This window comes from Dasypus novemcinctus, chromosome 18 (assembly GCF_030445035.2).
Source record: "Dasypus novemcinctus isolate mDasNov1 chromosome 18, mDasNov1.1.hap2, whole genome shotgun sequence".
Lineage (NCBI taxonomy): Eukaryota > Metazoa > Chordata > Mammalia > Cingulata > Dasypodidae > Dasypus > Dasypus novemcinctus.
Genome location: NC_080690.1, coordinates 71,608,141 through 71,620,801, shown reverse-complemented (window position 1 = coordinate 71,620,801; position 12,661 = coordinate 71,608,141). Strand labels below are relative to the sequence as shown.

Sequence of the window (12,661 nt, the reverse complement as noted above, 5' to 3'; positions counted from 1 at the left end):
TCGCCCGCTGGCCTCCCCGCGACTGGCGGAGCGCGTGGGGTGGTCCTGCTGGACGCACCGCTCCCCCTCCCCATCTTTCGTGCTCTTCTCCCCTCCCTCCTCCTCTTTCCGCGCGGATCCTGGTTGCCATGGCAACGCGGCAGCGGGTACCAGGTGGCGGGTGGGGGGCGGGGAGCCGTGCTGCAGCAGCCTCCACCATTTCCGATGCCAGGCACCCGGAGGCGCAGGCCGGGGCTCGTTTTGGGGGTGCTCGGGGCCTCCCCAGGCCTCGGAGGCTTCTCCTTGGACGCGGGGAGGAGGGAGAGGTGGGGAGGGGGGTGAGGCGGCGAATGCAACCTGGGGGGCAACCTGGTGGCCTCCCAGCTGGGGGAGGGGAGGGAGGGAAGGTGCACAGTGAAGGTGAACTCAAGGGTGACGGGGCTGGGCGCTGAAGGGGGCCGCGGAGACTGGGCCCCCGAGGCAAGGGCCTGGCTGGGACACGACGGCCACCAGCTGCTGCTTCTGGGCAAGGCGGGCAGCTCTTCCTCCGCCCTGGGGGCTATCGGGAAGGGGGCTAGGGCAGGGATGGGGAGTGGGGGGTGCAGACTTGCAGGCCAGGCCAGGAGGAGGCGGGGGTGAGGGGGTTCTGGGTAGATGGAGGTTCAAGGAGAGGTTGGAGACAGAACTAGAGACAGACAGACAGACTGAGGGACCCGGGGGGAGATGGAGACAGGACAGAGGGCGAAAGCGGGAGGAATGCGGGGAAGCAGCCACCTGTGCCGGGCGGAGGGAGAGACTCCGAGAGGCAGGGGGCTTCCAAGAGCCGGGAGCTAGCGGTCCCCCGTCGCCGCCAGCTCCTCTCCCTCCCGATCCCCTCAACCCCCACCCCAAGCAGGATGCAGTTTCCATGACAACCTGACTGGCCCAAAAGGAGGGCGGGGACTGCAGAGGAAATTTTCCACATCAGCAGGAAGGGAGGAGGGTATGGAGCAGAGGAGGCAGCAGCCTGGACAAAGGGGGGGCCTGGAACCCCAAATCATGGTGCCCGATGCTCCAGCCACACAGGGGAGGCTTCTCACCCCGGCAAGCCCACCCCCACCCCCACCCCCACCTCTGGGCTGCTGCCCTGGAAGTTTCAGGAGAGGCTCAAGGGTCAAATGTCCAAAGATCAGCAGCGGCTGCCCAGGCCTCGTGAGGGGGCAGCGAGCAGCCGCCGGCGCACGGGCCGCCAGCCCCCCACTCACGGGCATGGCTCTCCACGGGACCCCGCGGAGGGTGGGGGTGCTGGGCTACGGCCGCCTCGGTGAGTCCTGCCATCGTGGTCTTCTTCCTACACCCCAAAGCCTCAGCCCCCTAGGACACGCCTCCTTGCATCAGTCCTGTATCTGTCCTGTATCTGCCCCTGGCCGTGTCTGCCTGCCTGTCTGGGCACCCTCCTCCCACATCCCACCTGCACCTCTGCTCCTCTGAGTCTGTCCCCCTCTTTCTGGGCCTGCCCCCCCTGCCTGGGTCTGTCCCCCCTTTTTGGATCAACTCCCCTCTGACTCTCTAGCCCTCTCCTTTCCCTCTTCCCAGGACAATCACTTGTCTCCCGCCTGCTGGCTCAGGGGCCGGAGCTGGGCCTCGAACTTGTTTTTGTCTGGAATCGGGACCCGGGGCGAATGGCAGGGACGGTGCCCCTGTCTCTGCAGCTCCAGAGCCTCGCTGCCCTCGGGGAGAGGTCAGTGACCTCATAGAGAGTGGAGCTCTCTGGAGCTTCCCTTCTGATTTCACCTGGCTGCTGTGTGACCTCAGGCGAGTCCCTGGCCCTCTCTGGTCCTTGGTTCATCCAAATGTGAAATGGAACAAGCCTATCCTTTTGCTTCCCCCTTCCAGACCTCTGTAGACTATGAAGAAATCAGGGGGTGGGAGATCTAACTGCTCTCCAAGGCCTTCCCCACCTCTCCCCCTCTTCCAGGCACCCTGATCTTGTGGTGGAAGTGGCCCACCCCAAAATAATCCAGGACTCTGGGGCACAAATCCTGCGCCACGCCAATCTCCTGGTGAGCCCCACGCCAACCTAGAGCCTCAGGGCCCTGCTCCTCTGCCTTTACCACCCCCCTCCTAAAGCCTGGGCCTCAGTCCCACCCCTCCTTCACCTGCTCCAGGTGGGGTCCCCCTCAGCGCTGGCTGACCAGGCCACAGAGCAACAGCTCCTGGAGGCCTCTCACCGCTGGGACCACGCTGTGTTCGTGGCCCGGGGGGCCCTGTGGGGCACCGAGGACATCGCCAGATTGGATGCGGCTGGGGGCCTTCAGGTGAGGCCCACTGAGCTCCCTGGGAACTGGAGGGGACCCCCCGTCCCCGCCCCTGACCCCAGCTCTTGCACCCAGAGCCTCCGTGTCACTATGGCCACGCACCCCGACGGCTTCCGGCTTGAGGGACCCCTGGCCGCGGCCCAGAGGCCTGCATCCCGCACAGTGCTCTATGAAGGCCCCGTCCGCGGGCTGTGCCCCTTTGCCCCCCGAAACTCCAACACCATGGCAGCTGCTGCCTTGGCCGCCCCCAGCCTGGGCTTCGACCGTGTAATTGGGGTGCTTGTGGCCGATCTCAGGTGAGCTGAGCCGAGGAGGGTGTGGGGGGCCGTGGGGCCGGGGCGGGGCCGGGGCCAGGGGGGCCAGACTGACCCCCCTGTTCACCCCAGCCTGACGGACATGCACGTGGTGGAAGTGGAGCTGAGCGGTCCCCCGGGCCCCGGAGGCCGCAGCTTTGCCGTGCACACCCGCAGAGAGAACCCTGCTGAGCCAGGGGCCGTCACCGGCTCTGCCACTGTCACCGCCTTCTGGCGCAGCCTCCTGGGTACGGCCCCTCTCCCTGGGAACTTGTCCTCCGGCTGTCAGGATCTGCAGTGCTCTGTGGATAAGTCTTCATTTCTGACTCTCCTTACTTACTTTTCCCCTCCACGTATTTTCTGTCTCTCTCTCTCCATGTCTCCCCCCTGAGTGACTGTCCACCCCCTCCAGTTTAGGACTCCCGCCTTTGTTCTCTAGGTATCTCTGCTCCCACCAGGTTTCCGTCCCCTCTCCGAGTCTTTGTCCCACCCCCTCTCTGAATCTCTGCCCCACCTCTGGGTCTCCGCTTCCCTCTCGATGGCTCGCCCTCTCTCTGATCTCTGACCTCTCTCTGGATTTCTGTAGTCCCTTCCCCTCCGCACTGAGTCCTTTCTCTCTGAGCCCCCTTGGTCTGCCCCCTCCCCCCGCACTGCCCCCGCCCCGCACTATTTGTCTCTCCTCGTCTCTCTCTCTCTCTGCCTCTCCCTCTGTCTCGTCTGTAATTCCCCATCTCTCCCCGCAGGCTGCTGCCAGCTCCCCTCCAGCGCGGGCATCCATCTCTGCTGAGAGCCGCCACCTTCCCGAGAACGCAGCCTCAAGCCAGCTCCCTCCCCGCACCCTCCCTCTGCAGCCCTGGCTCCGTTTCCCCGCACCTCCCTCCGGCCTCAGTAAAGCTCGGGGAGCCCTCGGGGCCCCTCCCTCTGCACGGTTTTGGCGCCAGTAGTCTCGTCTCCTTTCTGTGACGTCACGCCGCGCCCGCGCGCGGTGCGTGATCTATCGCAGGAGATATCGCGAGAGCCTGACGCACTACGCCTCCCAGAAGCCTCTGAGCGCAGGGGGCGTGGTCTCGCGCCCGCCAGGCCAGGGAATGGCGGCTGGGAGGCGCGCTTCCGGGGTTCGCCGCGGGGCCGCCGGGACTCGTGGTTCCGTCTTCGCTGGAGGCCAGACTGGACTTCCGGGCCAGGCGGCCGGGCCGTTCCCCGGGGCTCCCGCGGCCGCCGCCGGGAGTCGTAGTCCGGCACGCGGGGCCCGCCGGGAGCTGTAGTCTGTCCCGCCCGCCCCGTCAGCGCGCGCCGCCCGCCCCGCACTCGGAACACACAGCCGCCGCCCAGGGGGATGCGGGAGCCCCTGGCTCGGGGGAGCGGAGCGGCTGGCGGGGTGAGGGGCGTTGCCAGGCAGCGGGCGAGTGCCGCGGTTGGGGTACGGGTCGGGGAAATGGCTCTATTGCTTGGTGTCCGGGAAAGGGGCCTAGTCGCCCGGTGATAGGTGGAGGGGACCCTGTTGCTTAGGGTCTGGGGATGGGTCCCGCCGCCACGTGACCAAAGGAGAGAAGCTCGTTGCTCAGTGACAGGAGAGGGGGGAGGCTTCTGTTGCTAGGCGACCAGAAGAGACCCTGTTACTTAGAGACAGGGGAGGAGGATTCCATTGCTAGGTAACCAAAGAAGAGACTTGTTACCTAGTGGGAGGGGGGGTCCTTTGTTGCTAGGTAACCAGAGAGGGATCCTGTTCCCTAGAGACCAGGGAAGAGGGTTCCTGTGTTGCTGACTGACCAACATGGGGACCCTTTTACTTAGGAATGTTGTGGGGGGTCCTCTGTTGCTGATGCACTGAAGGAAGCCCCTTTTTTAGGAACCAGGTGGAGGTGTCCCTGTTGCCAGGAGACAGCCCGGGGAGCAGTCAGGGGCCCAAGGCCTTCCAGGCTGCCTGGGGCCCCCAGCTTAAGGGCGGTGCCCCGAGGGCCTGCTGGGAGTCAGGGCCTCCGCCTCCCAGCCTCCAGACCCCAGCACCTGAGTAACCTCTACCCCCCACCCCCGGCAGGAGCCGAGGGCGGCATGTCCCAGGCCCCGGGAGCACAGCCGAGCCGGCCCGCCGTGTACCATGAGCGGCAACGCCTGGAGCTGTGCGCTGTCCACGCGCTCAACAACGTCCTGCAGCAGCAGCTCTTTAGCCAGGAGGCTGCCGATGAGATCTGCAAAAGGTGGTCCTCGCCCACCCTGACGCTGGCTCCTGGAGAAGCAGGGCTCAGAGCGGAGCGAGGCAGAGCCTAGGGATTTTTGAAACCCGGCCGGGAGACTCAGTGGAATCCAATTTCTCCCCTACAGGGGGCCCAGAGCTGCCCCACCCCTCCCCTGCTCAGCACTCTCCCGTGGCTCCCCAGCACCCTAGAAGTTGGCAGCCCCTCAGCCTGATTGCCAGGGCCGCCTCCGCCGATTCCTGTCTCACTGCTCCCATCCATCTCAGCTTCTCTCCAGTGCCTGGTTCAGCCCACCTGGATGACCTCTGGGCCTTTGCTCATGCCATTCTCCTGGCAGGTCCCTCCTTCCTATTCCAGATTTCAAACTTCGCTTCTTTATTACCTCCCTTCCTCATCCTCTCCCTGTCCCCACGTTCAGGCCCTGTCCTCACCCTCACCCTAGCCTCATCCCCGTCCTCTCAGCCTCCAGTCTCTCCAGTCTGTCCCACTCTCGCCTCCAGAGCTGACACTGTCCTCTCCGCTGCTCACAGCCGTGCCCTAGCTCCCCAGCATCCTCAGAGGTCTCGTCCTCCAATCCGGTTATTATGTCATTTGTTTGCCATCATTTAAGAACAGGAATCCGTCAACTTAAGCCGAGGCTAGGCTGGAGACCCAGAGATGAGTCAGATACAAGGTCTGCCCTGGGGGGCCCCTTGGTATGGCAAGGGAAATGGATACCCAGAAAAATAGCACACAAGTGTTTCCCCACTCCACCTCTCCCCCACCCTGCCTGCCAAGGGCCCAGCTAGAGAACAGTTTGTTCACAGGCGGCTGGGCCCAGAGAGGCAAGTGGGGACAGGATGTGTCTCCAGGCTGGGGAAAGGCTGGGGGGCTTGGGGAGCAGGTGGCTGAGGCTAAGAGGCCCACAGGGACCAGACCAGGCAGGGCCTCGGACCCCAGGCTGGGAGCTTAGACTGCTAGGAGTGGTTGGGGAGCCAGGGAGGGCTGTGAGCAGGGGTGAGGCCGGGTCAGCTTGGGTATAGAAAGAACTTGGGGGTGTGAGGGGGACAGACTGGGTGGGGGCATGGGGTTGCTGGAGTACAAGTTCATGTGGGAGAAAATGGAGCCTGAGCTGCGGCCTAGGGGACAGGGCATGGGGGCTGATGAGCTGTGGGCTTTGGAGAAAGGGACAGTGTCCAAAGGCTGGAGTGACTGGTGGGCCCTGGGCTTTGTGGGGAGGAGGAGGCCTTTCCAGGATTCCCCAACTCAGGCCCACACCACCCCCAACCAGGTTGGCCCCGGACTCCCGGCTGAACCCGCATCGCAGCTTCCTGGGCACTGGCAACTACGATGTCAACGTGATCATGGCTGCACTGCAGGGGCTGGGCCTGGCCGCCGTGTGGTGGGACAGAAGGAGGTGGGACCCGGAGCGTTGCAGCCTGTGGCTGAGCTGGGCTCAGAGGACGGGCTTAGTAAACGGGGCTGGAGCAGGGAGGAGGGGAGCGGGCGGAGAGGGGGCAGCGGAGTGGAAGGTTTGCATAGGTGGGTGGCGGTGCAGCGGGTGGATGGTGGGAGGTGGGCGGCTCGGTAGGTGGGTGGGAGGATGAATGGAGCGGCGAGATGGTCACGGGGATGAGTTGGACGATGGGTGGATTGATGGTAGCTGGGTGAATAAGTGAATGGGCGGTTGGAAGTTGCTGAGTAGGTGGTGGGTGAGTGGTTGAGCGGTTGGCGGAATGAGGGATGGATGGGTGGTAGGCAGTGGATAGCAGATAGGTGGCTGAGTAGTAGAATGGATGGGTGGGTGGGTGGCGTTTGGGTGGAGAGTGAATGGGGGGTGGGATTGGAGGAAGATAAGTTATTGCCTGGGCAGGTGGGCGACTGGGTGGCGGGGGTTTGGTTGGGGGGATGAAGGGGTGAGCGGAGGGCAACAAAGGTTGGGCGGATCAAGGAAAGTCCCCAGGTGGGCCCAGGACCCTGCCGGGACCCCACGTGCTCGGGAACATTTGGCCAGCAGGGGCCAGGTGGAGAGGGCCCCACCGCAGTGTCCCCACCCCACAGGCCCCTGTCCCAGCTGGCCCTGCCCCAGGTGCTGGGGCTCATCCTGAACTTGCCATCGCCCGTGTCACTGGGACTGCTGTCCCTGCCACTGCGCCGGCGGCACTGGGTGGCGCTGCGCCAGGTGGACGGTGTCTACTACAACCTGGACTCCAAGCTGCGGGCCCCTGAGGCCCTTGGGGACGAGGACGGTGTCAGGTGAGCCAGGGCAGGGGCTGCTCTGAGGTCAGGGCCGGGTGCTAGGCGCCCCCCCCGGCCTCAGTCTCCCCCTGCCTCCTGCCCAGGGCTTTCCTGGCGGCTGCGCTGGCTCAGGGCCTGTGTGAGGTGCTGCTGGTGGTGACCAAGGAGGTGGAGGAAAAAGGCTCTTGGCTGCGGACGGACTGACCCTGGAGGAGGGAACTACAGCCACTAGGGCCTCATCGGCCGCCCGCCTGACCTGGTGCAGTCCCTGCGCATCCATGCCCGGCTCCTGTGTGCAGGGGGGGGTGGGCCCCACACTTCACAGGCCCCACACGGGCCCCCACCCCTTCCCCGCTACAGCCTCAATAAATCTGCTCATTGCTTCCCGCCTGGCCTGCATTTGACTGGACCCCAGCTCCGTGGGCCCCTTTGGTTCAGGTGTCGGGGCACCTGCACGTAGTGGGTGACACCGCCTGGCATCTGAGCCGGCTCTGCCACCTCCCAGTTTGGTGACCTCGTGCCTCTCACACACCTCTTGGGGCTCCGTGTCCTCATCTGTAAAATGGGGTGATGACGGTGCTCAGCCCCCAGTGTCGCTTGGAGGATTTGATGAGCTGCTGTGCATGGAGAGCTTAGGCCGAGGCCTCAGCACAGGCTTTCCCGGGCCGGGGGCCTCCTAGGGGCTGGGGGCACAGCAGCAGACTCACGGGGCCAAGGCGCTGCCCGCGAGAGCCTCTGTTCCACTGGGGGAGTCAGACCCGGAAGAGAGAAGCACCATCAACGTGTTTGTGGCCGTCAGTACTGAGGAGGAAGCAAGGGGGGTACAGGGTGGGGCTGTGGAATCACGGTCCCCAAGACATCCACGTCCCAATCCCCAGCACCTGCGTCTGTTCCCTCCCCTGACCACGTGGCCGTGGGGGAGGGAAGCTGCAGAGGGAATTGAGGATGCTGAGCCGATGACTCCAAAATAGGGGGCAGAAGCCAGGTTGTCCTGTGAGGGGGGCCCTGGATGCCCGTAATCTCAAAAAAGAACAAAGCTGGAGGCTTTCAAAACCTTACCGCAAAGCTACAGTCATCAAAACTGTGTGGCGCAAGGACAGACCTATGGCCCAGTGGGGGAGAACACGGCCCAGAGGAGAACCCCACATCCACAAGGGAGCCGCGGCAGCCGTGGACAGAGGGCTTCCTCCAGCAAATGTCCCGGGGAAACCAGCTTCTTTTTTTCATGTGGTTGTCCACATGCAAAAAATAATATTAAGATGAACCCTTATCTCACACCAAATACAAAAATTAACTCAAAATGGACCAAGGATCTAAACATAAGATCTAAAATAAATAAATATAAGATCTAACACCAAAAACTTTTAAAAGAAATCATGGGAAGAACTCTTCATGGCCTTAGATTTTTTTTTTTTTGACAGTGATTCTTTTTAGATGTAACACCAAAATCACGAACAACAAAAGAAAATTCAGATAAAAGGGACTTCGTTATCCTGAAAACGTTTTACACTTCGGAGGACATTATCAAGAAAGTGAAAAGACAACCGACAGGGGAAGAGAATGATTGTAAGTCATATATATGATAAGCATTTAACATCCAGAATATATAAAGAACGCTTAACAACAAAAAGATGAACAATCCAATTAAACAATGGGCAAAGGACTTGAATAGACATTACTCGGAAGAAGATATACAAATGGCTGATAAGCACATGAAAAGATGCTCAGCACCATTAGCCATTAGGGAAATGCAAACCCAACCACCGTGACGTACCACTTTGCACCCACTGGGATGGATTCTATTTTTCAAGATTTATTTTATTTCTTTATTTATTGCCGCTTGCTCACTGTCTGTTCTCTGTGTCCATTTGCTGCACGTTCTTCTGTGTCTCCTTTCTCCCTTTGTTGCGTCATCTTGCTGCACCAGCTTTCTGTGGACACGGGCCGTCAGCTCTCTGCGGGCGCGGGCCGTCAGCTCTTAGCAGGCGTGGGCCAGCCTGCCTTCACGAGGAGGCCCTGGGAAGCGAACCCAGGGCCTTCCATATGGTAGACAGGAGTCCAACTGCTTGAACCACATCCGCTTCCCGGATGGATATTATTTTTAAAAATGGAAAATAAGTGGTGTTGACAGAAATGAGGAGAAAGTTGAACTCCAGTGCGTTGTCAGTGGGAATGGAAGATGGTGCAGTTTCCGTGGGAAATAGTGTGGTGGTTCCTCAGAACGGAACATCCAGCATTTCCATACGACTTGGCAATCCCACTTCTTGGTATATCCCCAAAAGAATTAGAATTGAGGGAAGCAGATGTGGCTCAAGTGATAGAGCTTCCACCTACCATATGGGAGGACCCGGGTTCGATCTCTGGGGCCTCCTGGTTATAAAGAAGAAGAGAAAGTGTGCCCACATGGCAAGCCAGTGCCTGCACAAGTGACAATGCCTCAAAAGAGAGACAAGGGGAGAGTCAAGGTGAAGCAGGAACTGAGGTGGTGCAATTGACAGGGAACCTCTCTCCACATCAGAGGTCCCCCAGATCGAATCCCGGTGAATCCCAGAGGAGAAAAAGTGAGAAGAGAAGACAACACAGCAAAAACAGCGGGGTAGGAGGAGGGGAGGGGGCGAAATAAATTAAGCAATTAAAATTTTTTTAATTTAATAAAAAAAAGAATTAGAGTTGAAAGCAGGAACTCACACATCATCACAGCATTATTCACAAGAGCGAAAAGCTGGAAGCAACTAATGTCCATCAACAAAATGTGGTCTCTCCTGTAGTGGAATATTATCCAGCCATGAAGAGGAGGAAGTTCTGGTACACGCTGCAGCGTGGATGAACTGCAAAGCCGTGCTGAGTGAAATAAGCCTCTGAAATATCAAGAATAAGCGAAGCCATAGAGACAGCAAGGAGATCAGAGGCTCCCCGGGCGGGGGGCGGGGGCAGCTCTTGCTTCCAGGGCGCAGGGGTCTGCGGTGATGAGACTTTGCGGTGACGGCCCCGCTCCTGCCCGGACTAGCACCGCGGAGGTGCGCACTTGAAAGCCGTGAAATGGCAAGTACTGTTTTCATGTACGTTACCACCATAAAAGTTTATTTTTAAGAAAGAGTAGCATGTGCTGTATGATTCCATTAAACAAAAACATGGGTGAGGGGGGGAAGAGAACCCGCGAGCGGGCCGCGCGGCCCTGCCCTGCCCCGCGGCCTGGCGTGCGTGGGCAGCCCCGCGTCGGCCGCCTCCAGACCTGGGAGCAGCTCCGCGCGCCTCCGGGGGGGCAGGCAGCTGGGGGGGTCATCCGACCTCCAGGGGTGTGTGGAGTCACTTGCCTGTGTCAGGCCACCAAGTTCAAGGTCATTTCCTTAGAGCCCCAGCACGGGAACGAGGGCGTGTTGTAGCAGTTTGCTTAGCGCCTGGCTCGCACTGCCGAGGGGTTGTTTGTGCAAAGCCTGGGGGGCGGGGGACAAAGGGAACAAGCCCTGGGGGACAGGGCTTGGCTTTGGGGGGCCTGGAAGGCGGCCCGTGTGCTGGAGCAGAGAAGGGACAGGCCCTGAGCAGCGGGCCAGGACGGGGTCTTCTCCCCAGGGCCACTGCCCCGCGTCCTGCCCGAGGGTCTGTCCCCTCCCCACCTCGCCCCGCCCCTCCTCCAGGGACGCCCGCTCCCAGCTCCCAGGCTGGGGGAGGCACCGGAGCACCCAAAGCCTCCCTGTAACAGTGGTGCAGGCTTTCCCAGGGGTCCCGCAGGGCAGGGCCGGGGAGAGGGGCCTTTCCAGAATCAGAAACGACCCTGCGCGGGAGCTGGGAGGGCGGCGGAGCACGTATTCCTCCTGCTCCCTGCTCGAGGAGGCGGGAAGCGGCGCGTGGGCGCCAGGGTCCGGCTGGGGGTGCGGCTGGGGCGGGGGACGCAGACGAGGCACTGGGCAGAGCCAGGGAGCGCGGCGGGTCTGGGCCTGGGGGGCTGTGGGGGGAGAGAAGTGGGATTGGCCACAAGACCGTGGGCCACAAGAGATGGGAACCCAGGCAGGGCAGGGGCTGGAACGGGGCCTGGGCCAACTGGGGACCCCACGGGGTGCCAGGCAGAAGTGGGGGCCCAAAGGCCGCGGGGGAGGCCGCGGGGGTGCAGGAGGCAGGAGGGGACCCGGCTGGGGGTGCGTCTCTCCTCCCGGGCCTCTGGCCAGCTCCAGTCAAGTCACCCAAGGAGGTGACAGGCTCGGCCTGATGCTCAGGCGGAGGCAGGTGACGCTGCCCGAGACGCCCGTAAAGGCGGAAGGGCCCCCGGGGTCAGGGGCGAGGCCACCACGCAGGCCATAAGGCGGGAAGGACGGACCCGCCTGCGCCCCGCCTGGACCCCGGACCTCGCCTGGACCTGGACCCCGGCCCCTGGCCCCTGGACCCTGCCTGGACCCTGGACCCCGCCTGGACCCCAGACACCGCCTGGACCCCGGACCCCGCCTGGACCCCGCCTGGACCCCGGACCCTGGACCCCGCCTGGACCCTGGACCCTGGACCCCGGACCCCCACCTGGACCCTGGACCCTGCACCCCGTCTGGACCCCGCCTGGACCCTGGACTCCGCCTGGACCCTGCACCCCGTCTGGACCCCACCTGGACCCCGGACCCCCACCTGGACCTTGGACCCTGCACCCCGCCTGGACCCCGGACCCCGCCTGGACCCCGCCTGGACCCTGGACCCTGGACCCCGGACCCCCACCTGGACCCCGGACCCTGGACCCCTCCTGGACCCCGCCTGGACCCCGGACCCCCACCTGGACCTTGGACCCTGCACCCCGCCTGGACCCCGGACCCCGCCTGGACCCCGCCTGGATCCCGGACCCCCACCTGGACCCCGGACCCTGGACCCCTCCTGGACCCCGCCTGGACCCCGGACCCTGGACCCCACCTGGACCCTGGACCCCGGACCCTGGACCCCTCCTGGACCCCGGACCTCCCCCCCGCTCCGCACCCCTTCTCCCTCCCTCCCTCTGGCTCTCGTGCCCACAGGGGTCTCTGGCTGCCCGTGTCTCTCCGAGTCTCTCTGGGTTTCTGCCCTCGCCCGTCTCCCTTCTGGCTCTGTCCTCCTCTCGTCCGTCTGTCCGTCTGTCCCTCTCCCACCATTACAACCCTGAGGCTGTGCTGTGTGTTAGAGAAGCCGCAGGCTGCCAGCACAGGCCGGCGGGAGCGCGGGTCACGCTTCCTTGGCCTCAGTCCCCTGCCAGCTCCCTGGTTGCTGTCTCACCTTCCAGTGACTCTGCCCCTCCCTCGCCCCCCCATCCCTTGTCCCCTGTCCCCGTCCCCGTCCCCTCCCCAGACAGCCTGGCGGCCCTGAGTGTTTCTATTCCTGGGTGGTGACGAGCTGTGGCCAGGTGCTTCTGGCCTAATAAGGTCCGAGTCAGACTGGGGTGGGGGCTGGGGGCACCCCGGGCAGGCCCGAGCCGGGGTGGCCGGGCTGCGCACGATGAGCGCTCCCGCGTGCCCTGCTGCCCCCCACAGGGCTGGCCTTGCCCCCCCCCCCCCCGCCCCCGTGCCCAGTCGCCGGGGGTGGGGGCTCCCCGCACGGAGGTCGCTGGCTGCGCCTCCAGGACGCCCCCTGCCAAGAGCCCCCCAAGGCCGCAGGAGCGGGAGCGGTCATACGGCAGGTGGGGGTGACAGCTGTGCCCGCGCCCCCCTGGTGCTGACAGCTGAGGCCGGATTTAGCT

At 63.2% G+C, this 12,661-nt stretch overlaps 3 protein-coding genes across 8 annotated transcripts; all 3 read left to right on the top strand.

Moving 5' to 3' along the window:
* Positions 1-1,121: 1,121 nt before the first annotated feature.
* Positions 1,122-3,505, top strand: ASPDH (aspartate dehydrogenase domain containing). Of its 4 annotated transcripts, none has more exons than XM_058279504.1 (7): positions 1,122-1,282; positions 1,555-1,773; positions 1,937-2,021; positions 2,127-2,276; positions 2,352-2,572; positions 2,663-2,817; positions 3,313-3,505. In XM_058279504.1, exons 1-7 carry the CDS (start codon positions 1,137-1,139, stop codon positions 3,354-3,356), a joined length of 1,020 nt encoding a protein of 339 aa, XP_058135487.1. In that variant the 5' UTR covers positions 1,122-1,136; the 3' UTR covers positions 3,357-3,505. The 4 variants fall into 4 exon arrangements, with proteins under 4 accessions (XP_058135487.1, XP_004447661.1, XP_071065513.1 ...); XM_004447603.3 differs by having other exon boundaries at positions 1,228-1,282; positions 1,555-1,699; XM_004447604.3 differs by lacking the exon at positions 1,555-1,773.
* Positions 3,506-3,680: 175 nt separating this feature from the next.
* JOSD2 (Josephin domain containing 2) lies at positions 3,681-7,368 on the top strand. 3 transcript variants are annotated; one of them, XM_058280688.2, is made up of 5 exons: positions 3,681-3,947; positions 4,608-4,767; positions 6,035-6,160; positions 6,805-6,999; positions 7,064-7,368. In XM_058280688.2, the coding sequence occupies exons 2-5, from the start codon at positions 4,622-4,624 to the stop codon at positions 7,122-7,124; spliced, it is 528 nt and encodes a 175-aa protein (XP_058136671.1). In that variant the 5' UTR covers positions 3,681-3,947; positions 4,608-4,621; the 3' UTR covers positions 7,125-7,368. The 3 variants fall into 3 exon arrangements, with proteins under 3 accessions (XP_058136671.1, XP_004447662.1, XP_004447663.1); XM_004447605.3 differs by having other exon boundaries at positions 3,710-3,947; positions 7,086-7,368; XM_004447606.5 differs by having other exon boundaries at positions 3,711-3,989; positions 7,086-7,368.
* A 183-nt stretch (positions 7,369-7,551) lies between these two features.
* Positions 7,552-12,640, top strand: LOC131274170 (uncharacterized). Its single transcript, XM_058279146.1, has 4 exons — positions 7,552-7,557; positions 7,662-7,779; positions 11,271-11,924; positions 12,495-12,640. Exons 1-4 carry the CDS (start codon positions 7,552-7,554, stop codon positions 12,638-12,640), a joined length of 924 nt encoding a protein of 307 aa, XP_058135129.1.
* The last annotated feature ends 21 nt before the right edge of the window (positions 12,641-12,661 follow it).